Raw genomic sequence first — 21,406 nt, forward strand, 5'->3', positions numbered from 1 at the left:
TTCCATACATTTTGCTATTTTAAAAATTGGTATATTTTTAAAACTGTCGTTTTACAGTGAAATTTTTACCCTCCCTTTTTCATATTTATTTTTGACTAATGACTTTGTTTTTGTATAAATGGTGCATATATACATTGAAAAAGCTTAAAAATTGGTCACATCGTAATTGACAGCACTAGTATTGAAAGTCATGTCTGCCTTGGAGTCATTGAGTTTGGGAAGCCTGTAAAGTAACAGAAAGAATGTGGACTTTAGATTCGGGTGCAGTTCAGTGCGATCCCTAATTTTGCCACATGTTTGCTGTATGGCAAGATCTTACCCTGGGTGATTTGTTTTCTTTTTAGATTAAGTGAGGGTATGATTTGTTAGGATTAAATGAAGTACACACTAAGTACTTGGCTTGTGGAAGTGTTGATAGATACTTCATTTCCTTTTTACTACTTCATATTGTTTGAAAATACCTCTGCAAGTCACTTAAGACATTTTGCTTGAAAGTGAGTTGCAGTCAGGAAACTGGAAAAATATGTAACCCCTGTGGACTCATTGTAGTGTCCTTTTAATCTGCCTATTTGAATAGGAGGGTGGTATTGTGACTTTTTGAAAAGATATTTTGACCTCAAGGAAAGCCTTAAAAGTTAAAAGCAGAAGTAGAACTCAGGATGAGTCGATTATTGCTGGTCAAAATGGTAAGAAAGTAACTAATTTCTCTGTTTAATGAGAAGTAGAGGTATGTGTGTATAGTATATAACAATTGTGTGCATAAAGATGTCTATTTTAAAAGCTAACAACTGGCAGCTGACCCTTTGAGAAAGAAAAGTATGACTAAAATAGGGGAAAAGTGTTCAGCTTTAATAATAATCAATAGCAGATTTTTCTTAGCAGATTTAAGAAATTGTCTCTTTCACCTGATTGCAGTGACACAGGCATAAATCTGTAGAACCCTTCGTGAAAGCAGTTTGGTATATATCAAAGACTGATATTTCTGCCTCTACGAATAAGCCCTAAGGAAGTAATTTACACCCCCCCACACACACACACTTTTTTTGAGGGAGGATGTTATTTTCTTTTTTTGTAACAGCTTTATGGAGATATTGTGATTTGTAATAAGAAATATATATTTGATCTTAGTCTGTTTCTGGCACAGAGCTCCCCAAACTGTTGGGCTTGCATAAATGTAGAGAGCCATAAAGCTGTCTTTTTTTGTTAATGAGGTGACTTTTTTTGCCAGGGAAATGAAACAAGCAGTCAAGGGGTTGGAACTTTAGTCCCACCCTTCTGACCTGGAGAGGAAGGAGGGGCTGAAGTTTGAATCACCTTGACCATGATTTAATCAATCATTCCCACGCTGTGCAGCCTCCATAAAAATCTAAAGGGGTGGAGTGTGGAGAGCTTCTGGGTTGGTGAACTTGGGGAGGTGCTGGGAGAGTGGAGTGTTCGGAGCATGGAAACCCTGTGCCCCTCCCCATTACTTGCCCTATGCATCCCTTTCTCCTGACTGTGAATTAAATCCTTTTATAGTGAATAGGGGAAAAGTGCTCAACTTTAATAATAATCAGTAGCAGGTAATCTGATAAGTGGTAAGTTTCTCAGAATTCTTTGAGATGATCTAGCAAATTAGTAGAACCTGGAAGGCCTGTTGTGGGACTCTCAGAAGCTCAGGTATCAACCTGGAATTGGCTTCTGAATGGGTAAGGAAGTAGCTTGTAGGACTGCATGAAGTCATGCTACCTCCGGTAGTGTCAGAAATGAGTTAAATTGGAGTTCCCGTCGTGGCACAGTGGTTAGCGAATCCGACTAGGAACCATGAGGTTGCGGGTTCGGTCCCTGCCCTTGCTCAGTGGGTTAACGATCCGGCGTTGCCGTGAGCTGTGGTGTAGGTTGCAGATGCGGCTTGGATCTCGCGTTGCTGTGTCTCTGGCGTAGGCCGGTGGCTACAGCTCCGATTCAACCCCTAGCCTGGGAACCTCCATATGCCGCGGGAGCGGCCCAAGAAATAGCAACAACAACAACAACAAAACAACAACAAAAAAGACAAAAGACAAAAAAAAAAAAAAAAAAAAAAAGAGTGCAGAAGGAAGTTGGAGATCTGGAAATGACTTGCCTTAAAGCTGTCCAGACCCACGTACTTCCAGAAAGTATCCAAACCTTACACTTGGTTGAAGATCCTTGAATGAGGGGAACAGCTTACGTTCTACCTTATGTGATATTAAGCACTTAGCCTTTTAAGTTAATTGTCTCATATCATTTTGTCTTGAAAGCTTTGACAAGTTGTATAACTGACCTTGATGATGAGACAGTGTTCTTTACAGTAGGTAGTTCTGGACCAATGAACATAGTAATCGGAATATCATGGAGGTGTTTGCCAAAATACACAAATTAGAAGGGAAAAAAAAGAATCTGGATCTCTACCTCACACTTGATACCAAAATAAGTTCCTGAATTTCCAGAGTTAAATATAAAAAGGAAAATCTTAAAAATATTTGAAGGAAACATGGGTCATTATAAATAAAACTTGGATGTGAGGAAAGCCTTTATAAGCAGTTCAGCACCCTCCTTTTTCTCATTAAAAAATTAGTCTCCAGGAGTTTCCGCTGTGGCACAGTGGGTTAAGAATCTGACTGCAGCAGCTCAGGTTGTTGTGGAGGTGAGGGCTTAATCCCTGGCCTGGCACAGTGGGTTAAAGGATCCGGCATTGCCACAGCTGTAGTGTAGGTTGCACCTGTGGCTGAGATTCAACACCTGCCCCCGGGGAACTTCATATGCCACAGGTGGGACCATTAAAAAAATCTCTAAATTATTGTTATATGGTCATAACTGTTTTAAAAATACACGGGAGTTCCTGTCGTGGCTCAGTGGAAACAAATCTGACTAGCATCTATGAGGACGCAGGCTCCATCCCTGGCCTCGCGCAGTGGGTTATGGTTCTGGTGTTGCTGTGGCTGTGATGTAGGCTGGCAGCTGTAGTTCCGGTTTGACCCCTAGCCTGGGAATCTCCATATGCTGTGGGTGCGGTGCTAAAAAGACAAAATAAATAAATAAATAATAGATAAATTCTTCTCTTGTCAGAAATCCAGTTTTCAAAATTCATGTTAAGATCAAGAATGTCATTTACATCTAAGTTATCTTGCACTTTCATATGTCATCTTTTCTCTTAAGCACAAAGAACCCTTCAAAATGCTTTCGTGATAAACGTAACTCTGTAGCCACAGACCTTCCTAATGATTCATTTGCTAAGTTTAGGAATTATTTGCCTCTTGATCCCAGGCACTGTTGGTTGTACTTGTGCAGCAGTGGGTGGATTTAAAGTTGTTAGGGAACCATGGTGTTGTTTTCTCTTGGAGTAAACTATTGATTACTAAGCTTCTTTGAAACGGAGATCTTGGGAGTTCCCATCGTGGCTTAGCAGTACTGAATCAGACTAGTATCCATGAGAATGTGGATTTGATCCCTGGCCTCACTCAGTAGGTTAAGGATCTGGCGTTGCCTTGAGCTGTGGTGTAGGTTGCAGAAGTGGGTCTGATCTGATGTTGCTGTGGCTGTGGTGTGGCTCAGCATCTACAGCTCTGATTTGACCCCTAGCCTGGGAATTGCCCATATGCTGCTGGTGCGGCCCTAAAAAGATGGAAAAAATAAAAATAAAAGGGGGTCTTTATACTGAATAATAGTATATATATATAATTAGTAATTTGAATGTTGAACAGTTGAATATACTGCTATTTTTATAGTACAAGGTGCAGACATGTCAGATTTTAATAATCTAAAAATGAGTAAGAACTCATTTTCCTTTTGTTTTTATTTTCCTTTAAAGTATTTCCCCCTTCCCATCCCCAGTGAAATACTGTGTCAGTGTCTATTTTACTTTTAGGCCCTAGTGTGCCAGGGCCTGATTGAAATGCAGACTGATTTCTTTGCAAGAGAAAGAATGTGATTTACTGTCTTAATTCCTTGTGAAGGCCGTTGGGACAAAGTAAACAAGTATTGACTTTATCAAGGTAAGTTGAAATTTTTTCAGCCCCCTCTAGATTTACCAGAAATAATATAGTGAGTCATTTTTCTGGTGACTGAGAAAGTACAGCTGGTGGAAGAAATTGCACGTTAATGATATTGTCAGTGAAGGAGGACCACTGGATACAAGGATGCCAATACTCAGTACCTATTACTTGGGTTAATGTTCTGAAGGACTAGGAAACATTATCCTTGGTCAAATAGGCTAAATTCAAGATATTCCAGGGTTCACAGAGTATATCAAATTTGGATCTAATCAAAATGTAGTAATCTCATTTGACACAATACAGAAAATTAATACGAGATAAAGAGGACAAATTACTCATTATTTTGGGAACTATGATTTATTTTGCCTTGAAAGGAAGATGTGTTGTACTTTTTAGTTACCATGTATGTTTTTTTCTTTTGTGGGATTAAATAAAAACATTCACTAAGTCACTAAATACTTAACTGTTCTAGCTGTGTGCTAGGCACTCAGGTATTTGGCATTCAGCTGCAAACTAAAACAGAAGTCTGTGTTTTCAGAAGACTCTGCATTCTGGTTGGTGGAGAAAGGCAGTAAATGAATTATATATATGTCTATGTACATGTGTATGTATATAGTACAGAGCAATTGAAGTGTTGGAAGGAAAAGTGAAGCGTGTGAGCAGTATGGGGACTACCACATTAGGGAACAGGGAAGTGAAGTTATAAATAGGATGGCAAAGAAAGGATTCAATGAAAAGACCATAAAAAAAAGGTAGCCATTACAGCATTATTTATGATAATGATAAGTATTGGCAGCAACCTATATGTCCATCTCTGAGATTGGTTAAGTATGTTACAGTGTTTCTATATAGTGGAATGCTGTACAGTAAATAAGCCCTACATTACAGAATGATCTCTCAAGATAAGTGATAAAAATAGGGTGCAAAATAATATACCGAATATGTTACCATTGGTGTCTATCACATGCATGATGTATGAGTATTTTTCTAAATGCATGGAATCTCAGTGGAAAGAGACATAAAAATAGTAGTTGTTTTTGGAGTGAAGAACAGGATAATTTGTGGTGAGTGAGGGTGAAATACTTTCTATTCCATTTTACTATGTATTATTTGTATTAGTGAAAAAAAGGTGTAAAAAAAGTGAAGATTGTCTAATTAGAAAATCATGGAAAAACACACACATCTACAGAACCTAGTGGCCTAGATAGCTGTCTAGCCTAGATAGTGAATAAATGGGATAGCTAATAGAAGTGTAGACTCACTTCTGATGAGCTGGAGACCTTGTTGACTGACTCTTCCAAAGCAAGGCCAAAAATCCTCTTTTGATTGAGTTATGGATTGTTGTGATCATAATTGTAACATTTAGATTTATTTGACCTTTTTTTTACTCTTCTAATCAAGTAGAAGCTGTATTCATTGCCTAGGGCTTCCACAATGAAGTTCCACAAACAGAAATTTGTTGTCTCACAGTTCTGGAGGCTGGATGTCCAAAAATCAGTGTGTTAGCAGGGCCATGTCCCTTGACCACCTCTTGGGGAATCCTTCCTTACTTGTCCCTAGCTTCCAGCGATCCTTGGCCTTCCTAGGCTTGCAGACACAAAATTCCATTCTCTTGACTGGTCATGTGATTTTTCTCCCTGTTTGTCTCTCTGTCTTCACATGGCCATCGTCTTATAACGACACTGATCATATTGGATTTAGGGGCCCACCCTACTCTAGTATGACCTCATTTTAACTAATTATATTGGTAACAACCCTCTTTCCAAATAAGGTCACATTCCGAGGTCCCGGGAATTGGGGACATAGCTTTGTTGGGAGTGGGACATAATTCAACCCATAACAGGCTTTCCATTTTGATTTATTTGCTTTCCTATTATAGCCTTCCATGTGTGTAAAGTGGTGTAGAAAGTTGTATAAAGTAGATAAAATCTATACCATCCCACCTCCCTGAATAAAATCATATTTAAGAGTGCAGCTTATTTTATTAAAGCTGATGTTTTAATGAAAACAATTTTTTTCTCTAAGTGTTGAAAGTTAAAAATATGGAGATTGTACGTAGTGAGTTAAAGACGACAGTTACTTAGACTTTTTAAGTGATTTTTAAAAAAATTTGGGCCATGAGGATAAATACCTTATTTTTTTTTTTTTTTTTTTTTTTTGCATTTTCATTCTCAGTCATGCAAAAAATGGGTTCCTTTCCAGATCAGTTTAAGCTTAAGGTACGGCAGAGGGGACAAAGTCTTTTTTCCACCCTATTCCTCTCAGTAGTTTATCCTCTTGTACTCATGGCCATTACAGTTGTATGAAACATTAGGAAGTCTTTTTAAAAGTTATTATGTCCTAAATAAGCCTTTTTGATATCTTTTTACCCTTTGAGAAATAAGCCCTCTAGCTGAATAAATGGACAAATTGGCATTTAATTGTCTTTCTGATTTTTCACACACAGCCATCCAGAAAAGTAGGAGAGACTGTTCTTCTGGTCTATTGAAAATATCTCATTTTTTTCTTTAAAAAGTTCATTAATATAGAAAACTGATGTATTCAGGTATTTTCATAATTAGTAATTCCTCTAACTTCTCTGTTAAACAGTTAAATCGCACGTCTTAGGAAGTTAATGCTTCCTGGTAAGGTAGGCTCTGGTAATGTGCTTTCATTTCACTGCTGCCCAGTCATGTTTAAAATGTTTTATGGACTTAGGTGTCTTAGAATCTTGAGGATTGATTTGGTCTGTAGATAGTGTCTAGTCTGACATTCTCCAAAATATAGGAATCTTTTTAGTGTTCCTGGTCTATAAAACCTCTAGTGACTGTAAACTCATTGCTTCTACACCCACCATCTTTTGGGAGGCCTTTCTGAAACTTGTACCTAATGGCTTCCAGCCCACACTTGTCTGTTTCCTCTTTCACATGCTGTATACTAAGGCCTACACTTACTTGAAAGCTGTCATTTCTTCCCACTGTGCTTCTTGCTAGGCTAAATCTTTCCCTTTCCTTAATTCTTGCTTATGTGACATAATTTTCAGCCTCTTCACCATCTTGCTTTCTCTTCTCTGATACACTGTAGTTTTTTAATGTCTCTTAAGATACAGCACCTAAAACACATGCCATATTCCTGCACTTCCACCTCTGAAATTATGGGCCTAAGTTCCCCCCACAGTTTGGAGGTGCGGCCACAGTCAGTAACTTCTGCAGTTATAAGTGCCCTGAAGGAAACGCACACGATCTATCAGAAGAGTTCTTAGCAATAGATTTGGAGGGTTTGGGAAGGCTTCCTTAAGAAACTGATGGACATATCAAGTTCTGAAAGGCTGGACCCTGCAGAGGTGATCAGCAAGTATTGTGCTCTGGAAGCAAGAGAGACTGAGTCTGGTGTTTACGAGGAATGGGAAGAAATGGGAATGGTTGGGTGCACAGTTAATGAGTGAAAGAGGCAGTATATGAAGTTGGAGAATGAGATGGGGACTAAGTCATAAAGGTCTTTGGAAGTCATACTAAAGAACTGTTTTTGAAGATAATAGTCATTAAAGGAAGTTTTCAGCTGGGGTGGAGGGAACATGATCAGACATTGATTTTAGAAGAATCATTCTAGCCCAAATGAGAATGAATTGCAGGGTCCGAGATTGGTAATCAGGAGATCAGTTGGCAACTATTATGGTACTCTTTAGACATGGTGGTGGTGCTCAGACCTTGACTGGTGGTTCTGAAGTTGGGAAGAAACAGATTAGAAAAATAGTTGGGAGAATTTGTTACTGGCTGTGGGGAAGGAGATTGAAAGGTAGATGGCAAGGATAATGCTCCTGGTTTTGGCTTAAGCCGAATGGGACTAGAGTAGAGGAGTGGTGGGGAAGAAGTAGACTTCAGTGAAGCTTGAGGCAGAGGTAGGACCACCAGGTGGAGATGTGCCAAGTGTAATCGAGTATGTGAGGTTAAGCTGACAGACACCTGCGCTGAAGAACTTTGGGCAGGAGATAGGACTTTCATCAGTATCTATATGGTAGTTGAATTAAGGGGAGTGATCAGAATAACCCAGGGGAGCGCCGAACAAAACCCTTAAGAACTGTTACCTAATATTTGAGGGTTTTTGACTGTTTGGAAACCAGCAAAAGAGAAGGAAATCAAGGTTGTGATGATATAATTATTTAGTAGAAACCCCTCTAAAATGTTTGGTGGAGAGAAAATGATCTCCCCTACTCAGCTGTCATGGTATCTGAAATTCATGTTATTAAAGATTCTCTACTTAGGATTAAGGTGTTTCTAGTTACCTGTTAAAATATAGATATCCCTAAGGAGAGCCTAAGTTTTAATCCATTGTAGATTTTTTTTTTTTTTGCTTTTTAGGGCTGAACCTGCAGCATATGGAGGTTCCCAGGCTGGGGATCGAATCGGAGCTGTAGGTGCCAGCCACAGCCACAGCAACGCAGGATCCAAGCTGTGTCTGCGACCTACACCACAGCTGACGGCAACGCTGGATCCTTAACCCACTGAGCAGGGCCAGGGATGGAATCTGCATCCTCATGGATGCCAGTCAGGTTTGTTCCCTGCTGAATCACGATGGGAACTCCCATTATAGTTGATTAACAGTGTTGTGTTAATTTCTGCTGTTTAGCACAGTGATTCAGTTATACATATATATATATACATATATATATATACACATATATATACTTTTTCTATTTACATATATATATATACTTTTTCATTCTCTTTTCCATTATGATTTATCACATGGTATTAAATATAGTTCCCTACATTTTAATTCAGATTGGAGGGACAGATAGGGATTTCAGAAAGATTAATTTGGGAAATAGAATGTTGCTGAGGAGTTTAAGATCTCAGAGGGACCTGGTCTTGAAGCATTCAGGTCACCAGTCACCTGGATAAGAAGATGCGGAAAACCAGATTGTGTGTGTGTTTGGAAAGGAGGGTGGTGAGTTGAATAGTAAAGAGGTAACGCCCTTAAGAAAGGAAGAAGAGAACAGTAAGAGGATGAGGAACTAGATAGAGGGAAAAATCTTGGAAGAATTTTAGTTATATATTAGGATGACCATATAATTCATCATCTCAACTGGAACATATTGAGGTGATTTATCATCTAAACTCAGACATACTGAGATAGAAAGGGTATTTTTTTTTTGCCACACCCATGGCATATGGAAGTTTCTGGGCCAGGAATTGAATCCAAGCCACGGCTGCAGCCTACGCCACAGCTGTGGCAACACTAGATCCTTAACCCACTGTGCAACAGTTGGAATTCTGGGAATGGCGGTTTTTAATTACATTTTGCAGAGAAGAATGGTTGCTCTAGTTGTAATGTACTTATATAACATATGCATATTACATATGTATGTACTCATATGCAATAATAGTGTTACATCAGTTTTTAGCTACCGTGTGACAAGCAAGGTGGCTTTATACCACTTTATACCTATGCATATATAACATTTTGTACGATATTCTTAAAATAATTCTCTGAGGTAAGTGGCATTGTCTTTTTTTTTTTGGTATTTTGTCCTTTTAGGGCCACACTAGCAGCATATGAAGGTTCCCAGGCTAGGGGTGGAATCAGAGCTACAGCTGCTGGCCTCCACCACAGCCATAGCCACAGCAACGCCAGAGCCAAGCCGTGTCTTCCACCTACACTATAGCTTACAGCAGCAGTGGATCCTTAACCCACTGAGCAAGGCCAGGGATCGAACCTGCAACCTCATGGTTCCTAGGCGGATTCGTTAACCACTGAGCCATGATGGGAACTCCCTGTCTTCATTTATAAGCGATGAAAGCAAATCTTAAGAAAGTAGAATATCTTGCCTGCAGTTCTCCATGGTGATCAGAATTGGAAATAATGAAATGGCTTAACATTGACCATAAACAAAATACAAGTAAACTCTTGAAACACTACATTGTACTGCAGTTGTTGTGCGTGTGTATATATATATTTAAAAATACCCCCTGACTTATTAAGAAAATTGCTAGCATATTTAAAATTGATTTCATATATTAAGCCCCATTCCCCTTCTGATATCCATACTCCTGAGGGCTTACTTTGCGCCAGACATGTTTCAAGCATTTTACATGTTATTAACCTAATTTAAGCCACGGAATAGCCATTTTACAGTTTAGGAAAGAGTGGCATGGTGAATAACTTGCCTAAAGCAGTCAGCACATCTAAAAAGTGGCAGAACCTGAATTCAGACTTGACACTTTGGCTCCAGGGCCTGCCTGCCTTTTTCTTCCTTCCTTCCTTCCTTCCTTCCTTCTCCAATTTTCCCTCTATTTTGGCCGCCTCCCAGCATGTAGAGTTCCCAGGCCAAGGATCAGATCTGAGCTGCAGTTGCGACCCATGTTGCTGTGGCAACGCCAGATCCCTAGCCCACTGTGCCATGCTGGAGATTGAACCTGCGTTCCAGCGCGCAGGGATCCCATCGCATCACAGCAGGAATGCCACAGGATCTGTTTTAACTACTGTCTTGTACTGCCTGCTCTAGCCCATATTATTAGTGTGGATATAGGTTTTAGTTTTTCTTGCATGTGAGTTTGTTTGGTTGCCTTGTGAGTATGTATATACCTTTAAAAGAAAACTGCCACAGAGTTCCTATCGTGGCTCAGTGGTTAATGAACCCGACTAGTATCCATGAGGACTCGGGTTCGCTATTAAATAGCCTCGCTCAGTGGGTTAAGGGTCATGCGTTGCTGTTAGCTGTGGTGTAGGTTGCAGACTCGGTTTGGGTCCTGCATTGCTGTGGCTGTGGCGTGGGCCTGCAGCTGCAGCTTAGCCTGGGAACCTTCATATGCCATGGGTGTGACCCTAAAAAGCAAAAAAAAAAAAAACAAAAAAAAAACATAATATATGTTCACATTATATATATATATATACACACACACATATATGTATTCCTTATATATACACACACACATATGTATTCCATATATATATGTACATGTATGTATGTATTCCATGTATATATGTATGTATATGTATGTATTCCATCAGATTATGGAATTCCAGCAGTTAGAAATATATTCTATCCCCTTGTATAAAAATGATGTCTCTTTCACAGCTATCCACATATACCTCCTCACCGGTATCCATTTCTATAACCATCCTACACCCGCTGTGTTTAGGGTCTAGGAATGTTAACAGCATCAGTAAAACAATAGCAAGAGGTAAACCCAAATTCCTTGAGTCTTTAATAGTGTCACCAGTGGCTAAGACATTATTGCCCAGGCAACTTTTCACTTAACCTGAGTGAATGGTTATATGCAATTCTTTACAGTGTACTTACAGAGGAAGTAAATGGCAGAATTTATTGCAGTGCTAATAGGCATTATACTGATTAGTTATGAGATTTGGAGCAAATGTTTTTACCTTTCTGAGATTATAAATGAGGAAATTGAACTGGATTTCTTAGAGATCTTTATCCCTGCTAGATCTCTATTTCTTTGGAAAGAAAAAGGAGTTGGCATTTGACATTAAGTGAGCAAGGAAATGGGACATGTATTTAGCCCATATTTTTCATTCAACATCAGAGTAATTTAATAGGGTCAAGGCATGATGATGTAAGCCACTATCCATTGGGGAAAAGTGGAAACCAAACAAAAATGTTACTGTAAGACTTAGGACTTGAGCTTCTTGTTTGATCAGCTTAAACTGAAGACTTGAAGTGGATTTGGGCATTTAAGAATAGATTATATTTTTTAATTCATAAGAGGATCTTAGGAATGAAAGAAATCATAAAGTTGAACGAAAGTAACTGTCTGTGGAACTTGTGAATCGCTATCTTAATATCCCATCCACTGATGTTAGGTATCCCAAGGCAGGACACCTTTAGGCAGCAGTGACTCAGAAGGATGTTCTAAGACGTGGAACGTACAGCCTCTACTCATTAACTCTAGTCCTGCCATCTGGGACCATGGATTTTTCTCTGTGATAGTCCTAAAAAGTATTGAAAGATACCACTGTTAACTCATTTACTTAAGCAGCTCCCCCCGCCCCTTTCCATAGCAGTGGAAATGAGACTGGTTAAGTTGGAAGAATATAAATCTCTGGGTAGAGAGGGGCGTTTGCACTTTTGATACTGTCTAAAATATAATGGTTAGGAGTTCCCATTGTGGCTCAGTGGTTAACGAATCTGACTAGGAACCATGAGGTTGCAGGTTCGATCCCTGGCCTTGCTCAGTGGGTTAAGGATCCGGCATTGCCGTGAGCTGTGGTGTAGGTTGCAGACGTGGCTCGGATCCCACATTGCTGTGGCTCTGGTGTAGGCCAGCGACTACAGCTCCAATTGGATCCCTAGCCTGGGAACCTCCATATGCCACTGGAGCGGCCTTAGAAAAGGCAAAAAATGACAATAAAAAATAAAATATAATGGTTAAATTCTGCTAAGGAAGTAATGCAGTTTGCTCTGTCTCTTCAGTATAACTAATGGGCAGATGATGAGGGGGTGGCATTTAACGTGGTACAAAAAGCAGCAAGCCATGCCAGCATTTAATACTTAAATTGAATCTCATTTCATGACTTCATTAATTCTAAGCAGAATCTGAAGTACACTTTAGTAGTGATAACCAGATGAATACCAGTGTATCAAATGACATTAAAATGTCTTTTGGACTGACAGTGGAATGGCTTGATATTTTAGATCTGATTCCTTCCAAATGTGATGAAATACTGACGTACTTTGTGGACTACAGCTGAATGAACAGTATTGAAATCCACATTTCCTTTTTGTTCATACCAAATTATGCTAGGTTGGTTAGAGTGCCGTTTTTGGCACGTGGTTTCTTCATGATCCGTAGTTACGTTTTTGATCTTTAACATTGACATGACATACTTTTGAAACTTATTTTCTGAAGAAAAAGATTGTGGCCATGGTTTTCAAACTTAATATGTTGAAGGGGTTCTGCTTTTTACATTAATCATTCTTGCTACCAGTTATTAATAGGCAGTGAATTACTTTGCTTTAAATTTAAATTAACCGCACATATTGAAAGTGTGAAGTTTGGGGAGTTCCCGTCATGGGCAGCGAAAATGAATCCGACTAGGAACCATGAGGTTGTGGGTTTGATCCCTGGCCTCGCTCGGTGGGTTTAAGATCCGGCGTTGCCTTGAGCTGTGGTGTAGGTCGAAGACGTGGCTCACATCTGGTGTTGCTGTGGCTCTGGCGTAGGCCAGCCGCTGTAGCTCTGATTGGACCCCTAGCATGAGAACCTCCGTATGCTGCAAGTGCGGCCCTGAAAAGACAAAAGACAAAAAAAAAAAAAAAAAAAAAGAAAAAGAAAGTGTGAAGTTTTGATAAATTGTGACATATGTATCTGTGAAACTATCACTATAGTCAACATAATGAAAATATCCGTCACTCTCAGAAATTTCTTTCATTGACTTGTAGGCTCTTCCTCTTCTCTTGGCCACTCACCCTTGTTCCCAGGCAATCAGCTAAACTGCTTGCTATCAGCAAGATTCTAGGATTTTATATAAATGGTTCTACATTGTATACTCTTGCTGTGGCTTCTTAGCATAATTATTTTGAGAGTCATCCATATTGATGAGTGTATTTCATTTGTTGTTTTATTGTAAGTAATTATACATCGACTGGATTTACCACATTTTGGTAATGCATTCATCTGTTGGTGGACAGTTGAGTTGTTTCCAGTTTTTGGCTCTTAGAAATAAAACTGCTTTCGTGGACGTACACTTTCGTTTTTCTTAGGTAAATATTAGGAATGGAGTGGCTGGGTTATATGGTGGATGAACAATTGTTCTATAGAAAAAGAATTGATATTTGAGTATTGATTTGTGTATCCTACAACCTTCTTAAACCGTTAGTTCTGGATGTCTCTTTTTAATTTCATTTCCGATTCATTGTAACATCCTAGAACATTGTCAGCTTAAATTTGAGGAAATGTGTTAGCTTATAAAAAGTAATATATCACTTTGCTGTGTGGCATCCCCAGTATTTTGTCTTCACTTTTCTTTTTCTGAATTACTAGTGTTCTCATAATGGAACGTTGAAATTTCAGGCTATCATTATTTAAACAGTTGAATTTATAGGCAGTTTCAGGAAATTGATTCTCTGAGGGAGGAATTACTGTTTGTTTTTATGGTTTTTATACGATTCTAAGAAACTGTTCAAATTACATATTTTACAAAATCAACCACTTTGGCGATGGATTTGGGAGGATGAGGAAAGTATATGATAAAGACTCTGAGGTTTGAGGCTTGAGCACAAGCTGCATGAATCAGTGCAATTACTGAAATGAAGACTGAGAAAGATTTGGGATTATCAGTTCAGCCTGAACATGTTAGATTTTAGGCCTATTTGTTGACTGTGTTAAGTATTTGTGTGTTTATTTGAAGGACTGTAAATGAAAAACTATGTTAGGGTTAAAAACAGGCCTGAGATGTAGTTCCCACTGTGGTTCAGTGGGATTGGCAGGGCCTTGGGAGCACTGGGACACAGGTTCGATTCCTGGATTGGCACAGTGGTTTAAGGATTCCGCATTACCACAGCTAAAGCTTAGGTAGCAACTGTGGCCTGAATCTGATCCCTGGTGCAAGAATTGCATATGCTGTAGGGCGGCAAAAAAAAAAAAAAAAAAAAAAAAAAAAAGGCCTGAGATCACACAACTAGTTATTTGCAGAATTAGATCTCAAACCTGGGGCCCTCTGACTCCAAAGCCAATGTCTTTATTCCTGTATTGTATTGTATCCACAAGGCAGAAAAACAGGCTTGGCTTTGACATAATAAACGTTCCCTGTGAGGTTTTATAAATATATAGCAGAGTTTGCAACTCACAGGCCAGCAGGCTCCAGACAGCTAACTCTGAGCCAAGTTATAATATAAGACAGTGATGAGACTTATGGAGAACTGCAGAGCCCATGTTCCATATGAAAGATTAGCTGCTGATTAGCTCCAACACATTGTTACCAGGTGGGAAAGTGAGCCCAGCGTTGCTGGATCTGATTTTTTTTGAGAGAGGTCAGGCATTTTGATTTTTATGTTAAGTATTCTGATTTATAAATGTGGGCAACTTCAGCGTGCTCTGTGGGCTAGCCCTATGTCCTGCCACCAAACGTACATGTCTTTTGGGTTCTTCCAGGCGGGTAAGTGTTGCACCTGGTATATAAATGTATATGATGGGTAATGGTCATAATAAGCACATTACAGTCTTTTGGAATGCAGGTTGCTTAGTTTGAACATGGTGTTTAGTCAATCTGGTGTTTTAAGATCAGTTTTCATGAGGATCATTTAATTATAGGTGGGTGGGGGAGGGAGGAATTGCTCTCTGCAGCTTTCTGCCTCCTAATTGCATGCTTTTCTTTGCAGATAGGGCCAGTTGTGAGTGTGGATTTTTGAGTAAAACTTTGAACCCAAATGAGAAGAAACCTGCAAGGAACAGCTTCTACTGAACAGTGAGTCTGCAGTCATCTGTATGCCTAATATGGAATGTTCTCAACCCAGAGATAGCTCAGTTGACAAGGAGTGGTGAGTCTGACTCTCCCCCTGGTAGTTAACCTGAATCTTTCCCCTGAAGAGAAGGCTGCTCCACCTGCATGCTTAGCATTTATTAACTGTTGAACAGTAAGTTAATTCTTTTTTTTTTTTTTTTTGGTCTTTTTAGGGCTGCACCCAGGGTATACGGAAGTTTCCAGGCTAGGGGTTGAATTGGAGCTACCGCTGCTGGCCTGTGCCACAGCCACAGCAACATGGCACCTGAGCAGCGTCTTCGACCTCTGCCACAGCTCACAGCAACGCCGGATCCTTAACCCACTGAGCAAGGTCAGCAATCGAACCTTTGTCCTCACACCTAGTCAGATGTGTTTCTGTTGAGCCATAACGGAAACTCCAAGAAGTTAATTTTTGTATTACAGAAGATGAAAATAGCACAGTTTAAGAGAATTCTTGATGCCTAATAGTGTGTTTAATGTATGATTGCAGTTTGACTTTCTTCTTCAGTTAGACACATCCCTTCCTTTGCCTGTGTATTTTTATCTTTTATATTTTTCCTCCAGTCCCAATCATACCATTCTCCAAGCCTTGTCTCCTTAACTATGCCCAGCCACCCTCAAGTGACGGTCATGGTGGTTACCACCATCCATTCTGATCTTGGTTATGGTAGGTCTTACTGTCTTTGGAAGTGACTGTTTTAGGAATGGGCATAAGTTCCAGTTTTGGCCAATGGGAAATATAAGTCTGCAGAAGCCTCTTGCGAAAGGTTTTCTTTTGAAAAAGAAGAAAAGAGATGGTCCCTCCCATAGAGCTTGTTTTATCTGGATGTGACATGGGGAACTGCTGCAGCTAACTTGCTACCAGCCCGGAGGTGATTCCCTTACCTAAATGAGGGTGGAAGCAGGAGTATTGGAGAGAAGTAAACTAGAGCTCCATTCACTATGCCTAGAACTACCCTCACTGGGTTCCTTATGATGTGAGGTAATACATTTCCTTGTTGTTCAAGCAGTTTTGCCTTTAGATTTTTGTTATTTGCACTGGAAATTATCCCAATTCATTTGATTCTCTCCTTTCTAATTGCCCACTGTATGTTAGTGTCTCATGCATTTCTACTTCTTTATGTTCTGTGCTTTCCAGTAATGTTTATCTCTGTTGCACTTTATAAAATTTTTGATGTCAAGGCTCTGTTTATATCCCTACTGTATCTAACACGAGTTCTGTCTTCTTAAAAGCCATCAATTGCACATTTACTAAGTTATTTGAGCACTAGAGAATTTGAAAAATCAGTCTACAGAATTGAACAATTATGGAGAGTCTTTTTATACACATTTCTTTTCTTGCTTTGCTTTTTTTTTGCTTTGCCTTTTTCCGGGGCCACATTTGTGGCATATGGAAGTTCCTAGGCTAGGGTCAAATTGGAACTGCAGCTGCCAGCCTACACTAGAGCCACAGCAATGTGGGATCTGAGCTGCATCTGACACCTATACTGCAGCTCAGGGCAACGCCAGATCCTTAACCCACTAAGTGAGGCCAGGGATCGAACCTGCATTCTCACAGTTACTAGTTAGGGTTGTTACTGCTGAGCCACAATGGGAACTCCTATACATTTCTTTTTTTTACCACATTCCTCTAGGATTATGAATGAAGTTTGGTTTTTGATTTCAGGTGACTCTTGTGTAATACATTTACAGGTGTTTAGTTCTACTCGATTTGCATTTTGTTTTTATTCAACTTTACTATAAAAATTAGCTCCTCTCCTATATATTTGAGTGTTGGCTTTTATGTATGTATTTATTTGCTTTTGTTAGGGCCGCACCCTCGGCATATGGAGATTCCCAGGGTAGGGGTCTAATCAGAGCTACAGCTGCTGCCCTATGCCACAGCCACACCAGATCTGAGCTGTGTCTGCAGCCTACACCACAGCTCATGGCAACACTGGATCCTTTTTTTTTTGGTCTTTTGTCTTTTTAGGGCTGCACTGCAGCATATGGAGGTTCCCAGGCTAGGGGTCTAATCGGAGCTGTTGCTGCCAGCCTACAGCAGAACCACCGAAACACCAGATCGGAGCTGCATCTGTGACCTACACCACAGTTCACGGCAGCACCGACTCCTTAACCCACTGAGCAAGGCCAGGGATCGAACCCACAACCTCATAGTTCCTAGTCGGATTTGTTTCCACTGTGTCACAATGGAAACTCCAAGTACTGGCTTCTAATCTCATAGATTTTGCTGTCTTCTCTGTTACGAAAGTGGAACTCTTTACCTTCTATTTTCTGAGCTAATAGGAATGAAGGACATGAATAGTAAGAATTGAGGAATAGTTTGTATTGGCTTTGGAATACATACTGACAAAAAGACTCCCTAATGTGCACATCTCTGTTCTGTTTTTAGGACCTAGTTTTGTGTACGGATGACAGTGGAAGGGTTGGGGGTGAATCTAGTATCTTGGAGAAGTTTTGAATCACAGGATGGATTATTTAGTTGACTCTATCTCAGAGTTCAATAAAACCACCTTCCTGGGGAGTTCTCGTCATGGCGCAGTGGTTAACAAATCCGACTAGGAACCATGAGGTTGCGGGTTCGGTCCCTGCCCTTGCCCAGTGGGTTAACGATCCGGCGTTGCCGTGAGCTGTGGTGTAGGTTGCAGACTCGGCTCGGATCCCGCGTTGCTGTGGCTCTGGTGTAGGCCGGTGGCTACAGCTCCAATTAGACCCCTAGCCTGGGAACCTCCATATGCCGCGGGAGCGGCCCAAAGAAATAGCAAAAAGACAAAAAAAAAAAAAAAAAAAAGACAAAAAAAAACACAAAAAAACACCTTCCCCAAGCCCCACCTCAGTAATACATCCATGTCCTTGTTTATCTCTTCTTCAGATTCTGCTATTATAATCTTGAGAAAGAGAGATAAGAACCTCTCTTTCTTCCTGAAAATCTATAATGTTGCTTTCAGTTTTGTTGAGAAGGAATATCGTATTTTAATACATTCTGAATCCTTCAAAATGATTTACATTCAGGGAAAAATTTACTTTTTTATTTTTTATTTTTTGATGGGTTGTGATTAAAATGGGGGAAGAAGAGTTCCCTTTGACACGATGGGTTAAGGATCTGGTGTTATCACTGTAGCAGCCTGGGTCCTTGCTGTGACATGGGTTTGACTCCTGGCCGGGGGACTTCATACAATACAGACATGGCCAAAATAAATAAATAGTAATACATTTTTAAGAAGGTAGGGAAAATGCTTGACCCATCAATTTTAACTCAGTAATGCCATTATTTAGTAATATAAGAAGTTCAGATCACCAAGGTCAGCTTTAATGTACTTTAACTTTGTGTATATTATGAAGAGTTTGTAAGAATGAAACACCTGTCTTAACCTAAGCCATTCATGGCAGATGTGATGTATGCCGTATCAGTCAGAATGATCTTAGGACATTTGCTTGAAATGTAGAGATAAAAGTACTTTTTTTTTTTTTTTTTTTTTTTTTCTGATGACTTTCAACCTGGCAGCTATCTCCAGACCATAAAAGGAAAGCCAGTTGAGTAAGAAGCCAACAGCAAAGGAGTAGAGCAGAGCAAAAACACACCCTGGTTACCTCATCCATCCTTGGGATGCTGGATCAGGTGTTCCCTAAAAATAGTATGCCTGGACTTTGTAGTCCCATGAGCCCATAAATTCCAGAATGTCATAACTGATACATCCTGAGCACCACTCATTCTACATCACAATGATAACTTGAGGGACTTAGTAAAACTTGACGTGTGAATTATGCTAGTAGGTCTTGGATACAGGTTGAGGCGGTAGGTAATGTGCTTTCATTGATTTATTCAAGAATTTAAGTATAAGGTATGAGAGTTAATACATAGTCTGTACCATTGCTCGTGGAGCTTAATGTTGATGGGAAGAGGTCGACAGAACATGGACAGCCCTCCTAAAGAATAGCTTCTTATTAACTGAGGTTAGGTTTTGGAGGAAAAGAAGTATCCAACATCTATGCTGACTGAGCTCTGGTGGAGACTCCTACTGAACCCTTGGTGCCTTTAGAACTGTGAAACAGATTGTTGTGCAGAACCTGGATTCTGGTTTCTGTAAAAAAAAAAAAAAAAAAAAAAAAAAAAAAAAGTTACGTGATTTATTATTTTTTGCTAAGAAGGCGTTTGAAACGTACAGGTCACAATCCCTTATTCCAAATCTTGGAGCCAGATATATTACGGGCTTTCACAGTTCTCTGGCTTTCAGAAGGATTTACATGGTATGTGTATATATACATGCTTAACATAATGCCTCATTTTACTTACGAAAAGGACAAGTGGCTTTCTGTTATTAATAATACAAATAGTAACAGCTCACCCAGGTTCAACTACTAAATGCCAGGCTCTGTGTATTTTTCAGCATTATCTTAATTAACTGTTTAATAAATTACATTCATTTTTTTCCCTTGAGAAAAATTGAGACAGTAGGTGACTTTATCAAAGTTTATGTAGCTAGAGGTAGAGTTGAAATTCCAAGCTGTATCTGTTGACTCTGAGGTCTGTACCCTTTACCACTACCCTAGTGCCTCTTCCCTCCTGAACTCGTTTATTGCTAACGTAAGATTAGTACTCTTTGTTTAGTGAGCCAAATGAATTAAATTCAGTTACTATTTCTGATAGTCTACCCTTCAGTTCACTCAGCTTCCCTGGGTTTGCAGTCCTTACTTGTAACTAAACATAATTGTGCTTTATCCTTTCTGGTTTGGTGTCTTGCGTTGGTTCACTTACCACTGCCTTGGCTGGAACTTGTAGAACATTGTGATTCCAGTGAGCATCTTGTCTTGTTTATTAATTTAATGCCGCTAATGTTTCACGAAATGCTTGCATTAATTGGAATGTTTATGATGTTTGATCACTGAGTGTGATGTCAGCTTTTCGGTATCCCTTATAAGCAAAATGTAAAAGAGGTCAGTTTACTTCTGTTTTACTCAAAAATTTTAAGTATTACTTGTTGCCATGTCATCATTAATTCCAATTAAAAATTGTTCACTTATTTCTATCTACTTATACTGTACTTCAATTTTAATCTCTGCTGGTCTTTATACTTCTTAACATCTTTGGTGAATTCATCTTTATGCATTTAAAAATCTGTTTACTTTTCTGAAGTACGTCCATACTGTTTTCTGTAGCGATTGTACCTATTTACATTCCCACCAATAGTGTCGGAGGGTTCCCTTTTCTCCACACCCTCATCAGCATTTATTATTTGTAGACTTACTAATGATGGCCATTTTGACTGGTGTGAGGTAGTACCTCATTGTAGTTTTGATTTGCATTTCTCTAGTAATTAGTGATGTTGAGCATTTTTTTCATATGCCTGTTGGCTTTCATGTGCATGTCTTCTTTGGAGAGATGTCTGTTGAGGTCGTCTGCCCATTTTTCAGTTGGATAATTTTTTGCTGTTGAGTTGAATGATGAATTGTTTGTATATTTTGGAGATACAGCCATATGCCAGGAATCCCATTCCTGGGCATGTATCTGGACAGAACTTTCATTCAAAAAGATAGATGCACCCTTGTGTTCATTGCAGCACTATTCACAATAGCTAAGACACAGAAACAGCCTAAATATCCATCAACAGATGAATGGATTGATAAGATATGGTACATATACACAATTGAATACTACTCAGCCACGAAAAAGAACAAAATAATGCCGTTTGCAGCAACTTAAATGAAGCTAGAGATTCTCATACTAAGTAAATCAGAGAGACAGAATACTTTATGATATCACTTATATGTGGAATCTAAAACATGGCAGAAATGAACCTATCTGCAGAACAGAAACAAACTCATAGACATAGATAACAGACTTGTGGTTGCCAAGGTAGGGGAAGGGGAAGGAGTGGAATGGACTGGGAATTGGAGGTTAGTAGATGCAAACTATTGCATTTGGAATGCGTAAGCAATGAGGTCCTGCTCTATAGCATAGGGAACTATATCCA

At 39.5% G+C, this 21,406-nt stretch overlaps 2 protein-coding genes across 12 annotated transcripts in view; both read left to right on the top strand.

Moving 5' to 3' along the window:
- The window catches only part of LYRM7 (LYR motif containing 7), a 203,799-nt gene that overhangs the window by 111,037 nt on the left and 71,356 nt on the right, over positions 1-21,406 (top strand). For 3 of the 7 annotated variants that reach the window (XR_002342088.1, XR_002342091.1, XR_002342087.1), the window contains exon 5: positions 15,313-15,471. Coding sequence is in view for 1 of the 7 variants with exons in the window: in XM_021085420.1 (XP_020941079.1) it covers positions 15,313-15,395 (83 nt within the window). In the remaining 6 variants the exon portion in view is untranslated. Of the gene's footprint in view, positions 1-15,312; positions 15,568-21,406 lie in introns of all 7 variants that reach the window. The other 4 variants (XR_002342090.1, XR_002342089.1, XM_021085420.1 and 1 more) reach the window with 2 other exon arrangements.
- The window catches only part of CDC42SE2 (CDC42 small effector 2), a 119,867-nt gene that overhangs the window by 27,105 nt on the left and 71,356 nt on the right, over positions 1-21,406 (top strand). For 4 of the 5 annotated variants that reach the window (XM_005661625.3, XM_013995092.2, XM_005661627.3 and 1 more), the window contains exon 2: positions 15,313-15,471. The gene's annotated coding sequence lies outside the window, so the exon portion shown is untranslated. The remainder of the gene's footprint in view (positions 1-15,312; positions 15,472-21,406) is intronic. The other variant, XM_005661626.3, reaches the window with a different exon arrangement.

This window comes from Sus scrofa, chromosome 2 (genome assembly GCF_000003025.6).
Source record: "Sus scrofa isolate TJ Tabasco breed Duroc chromosome 2, Sscrofa11.1, whole genome shotgun sequence".
Classification (NCBI taxonomy): Eukaryota; Metazoa; Chordata; class Mammalia; order Artiodactyla; family Suidae; genus Sus; species Sus scrofa.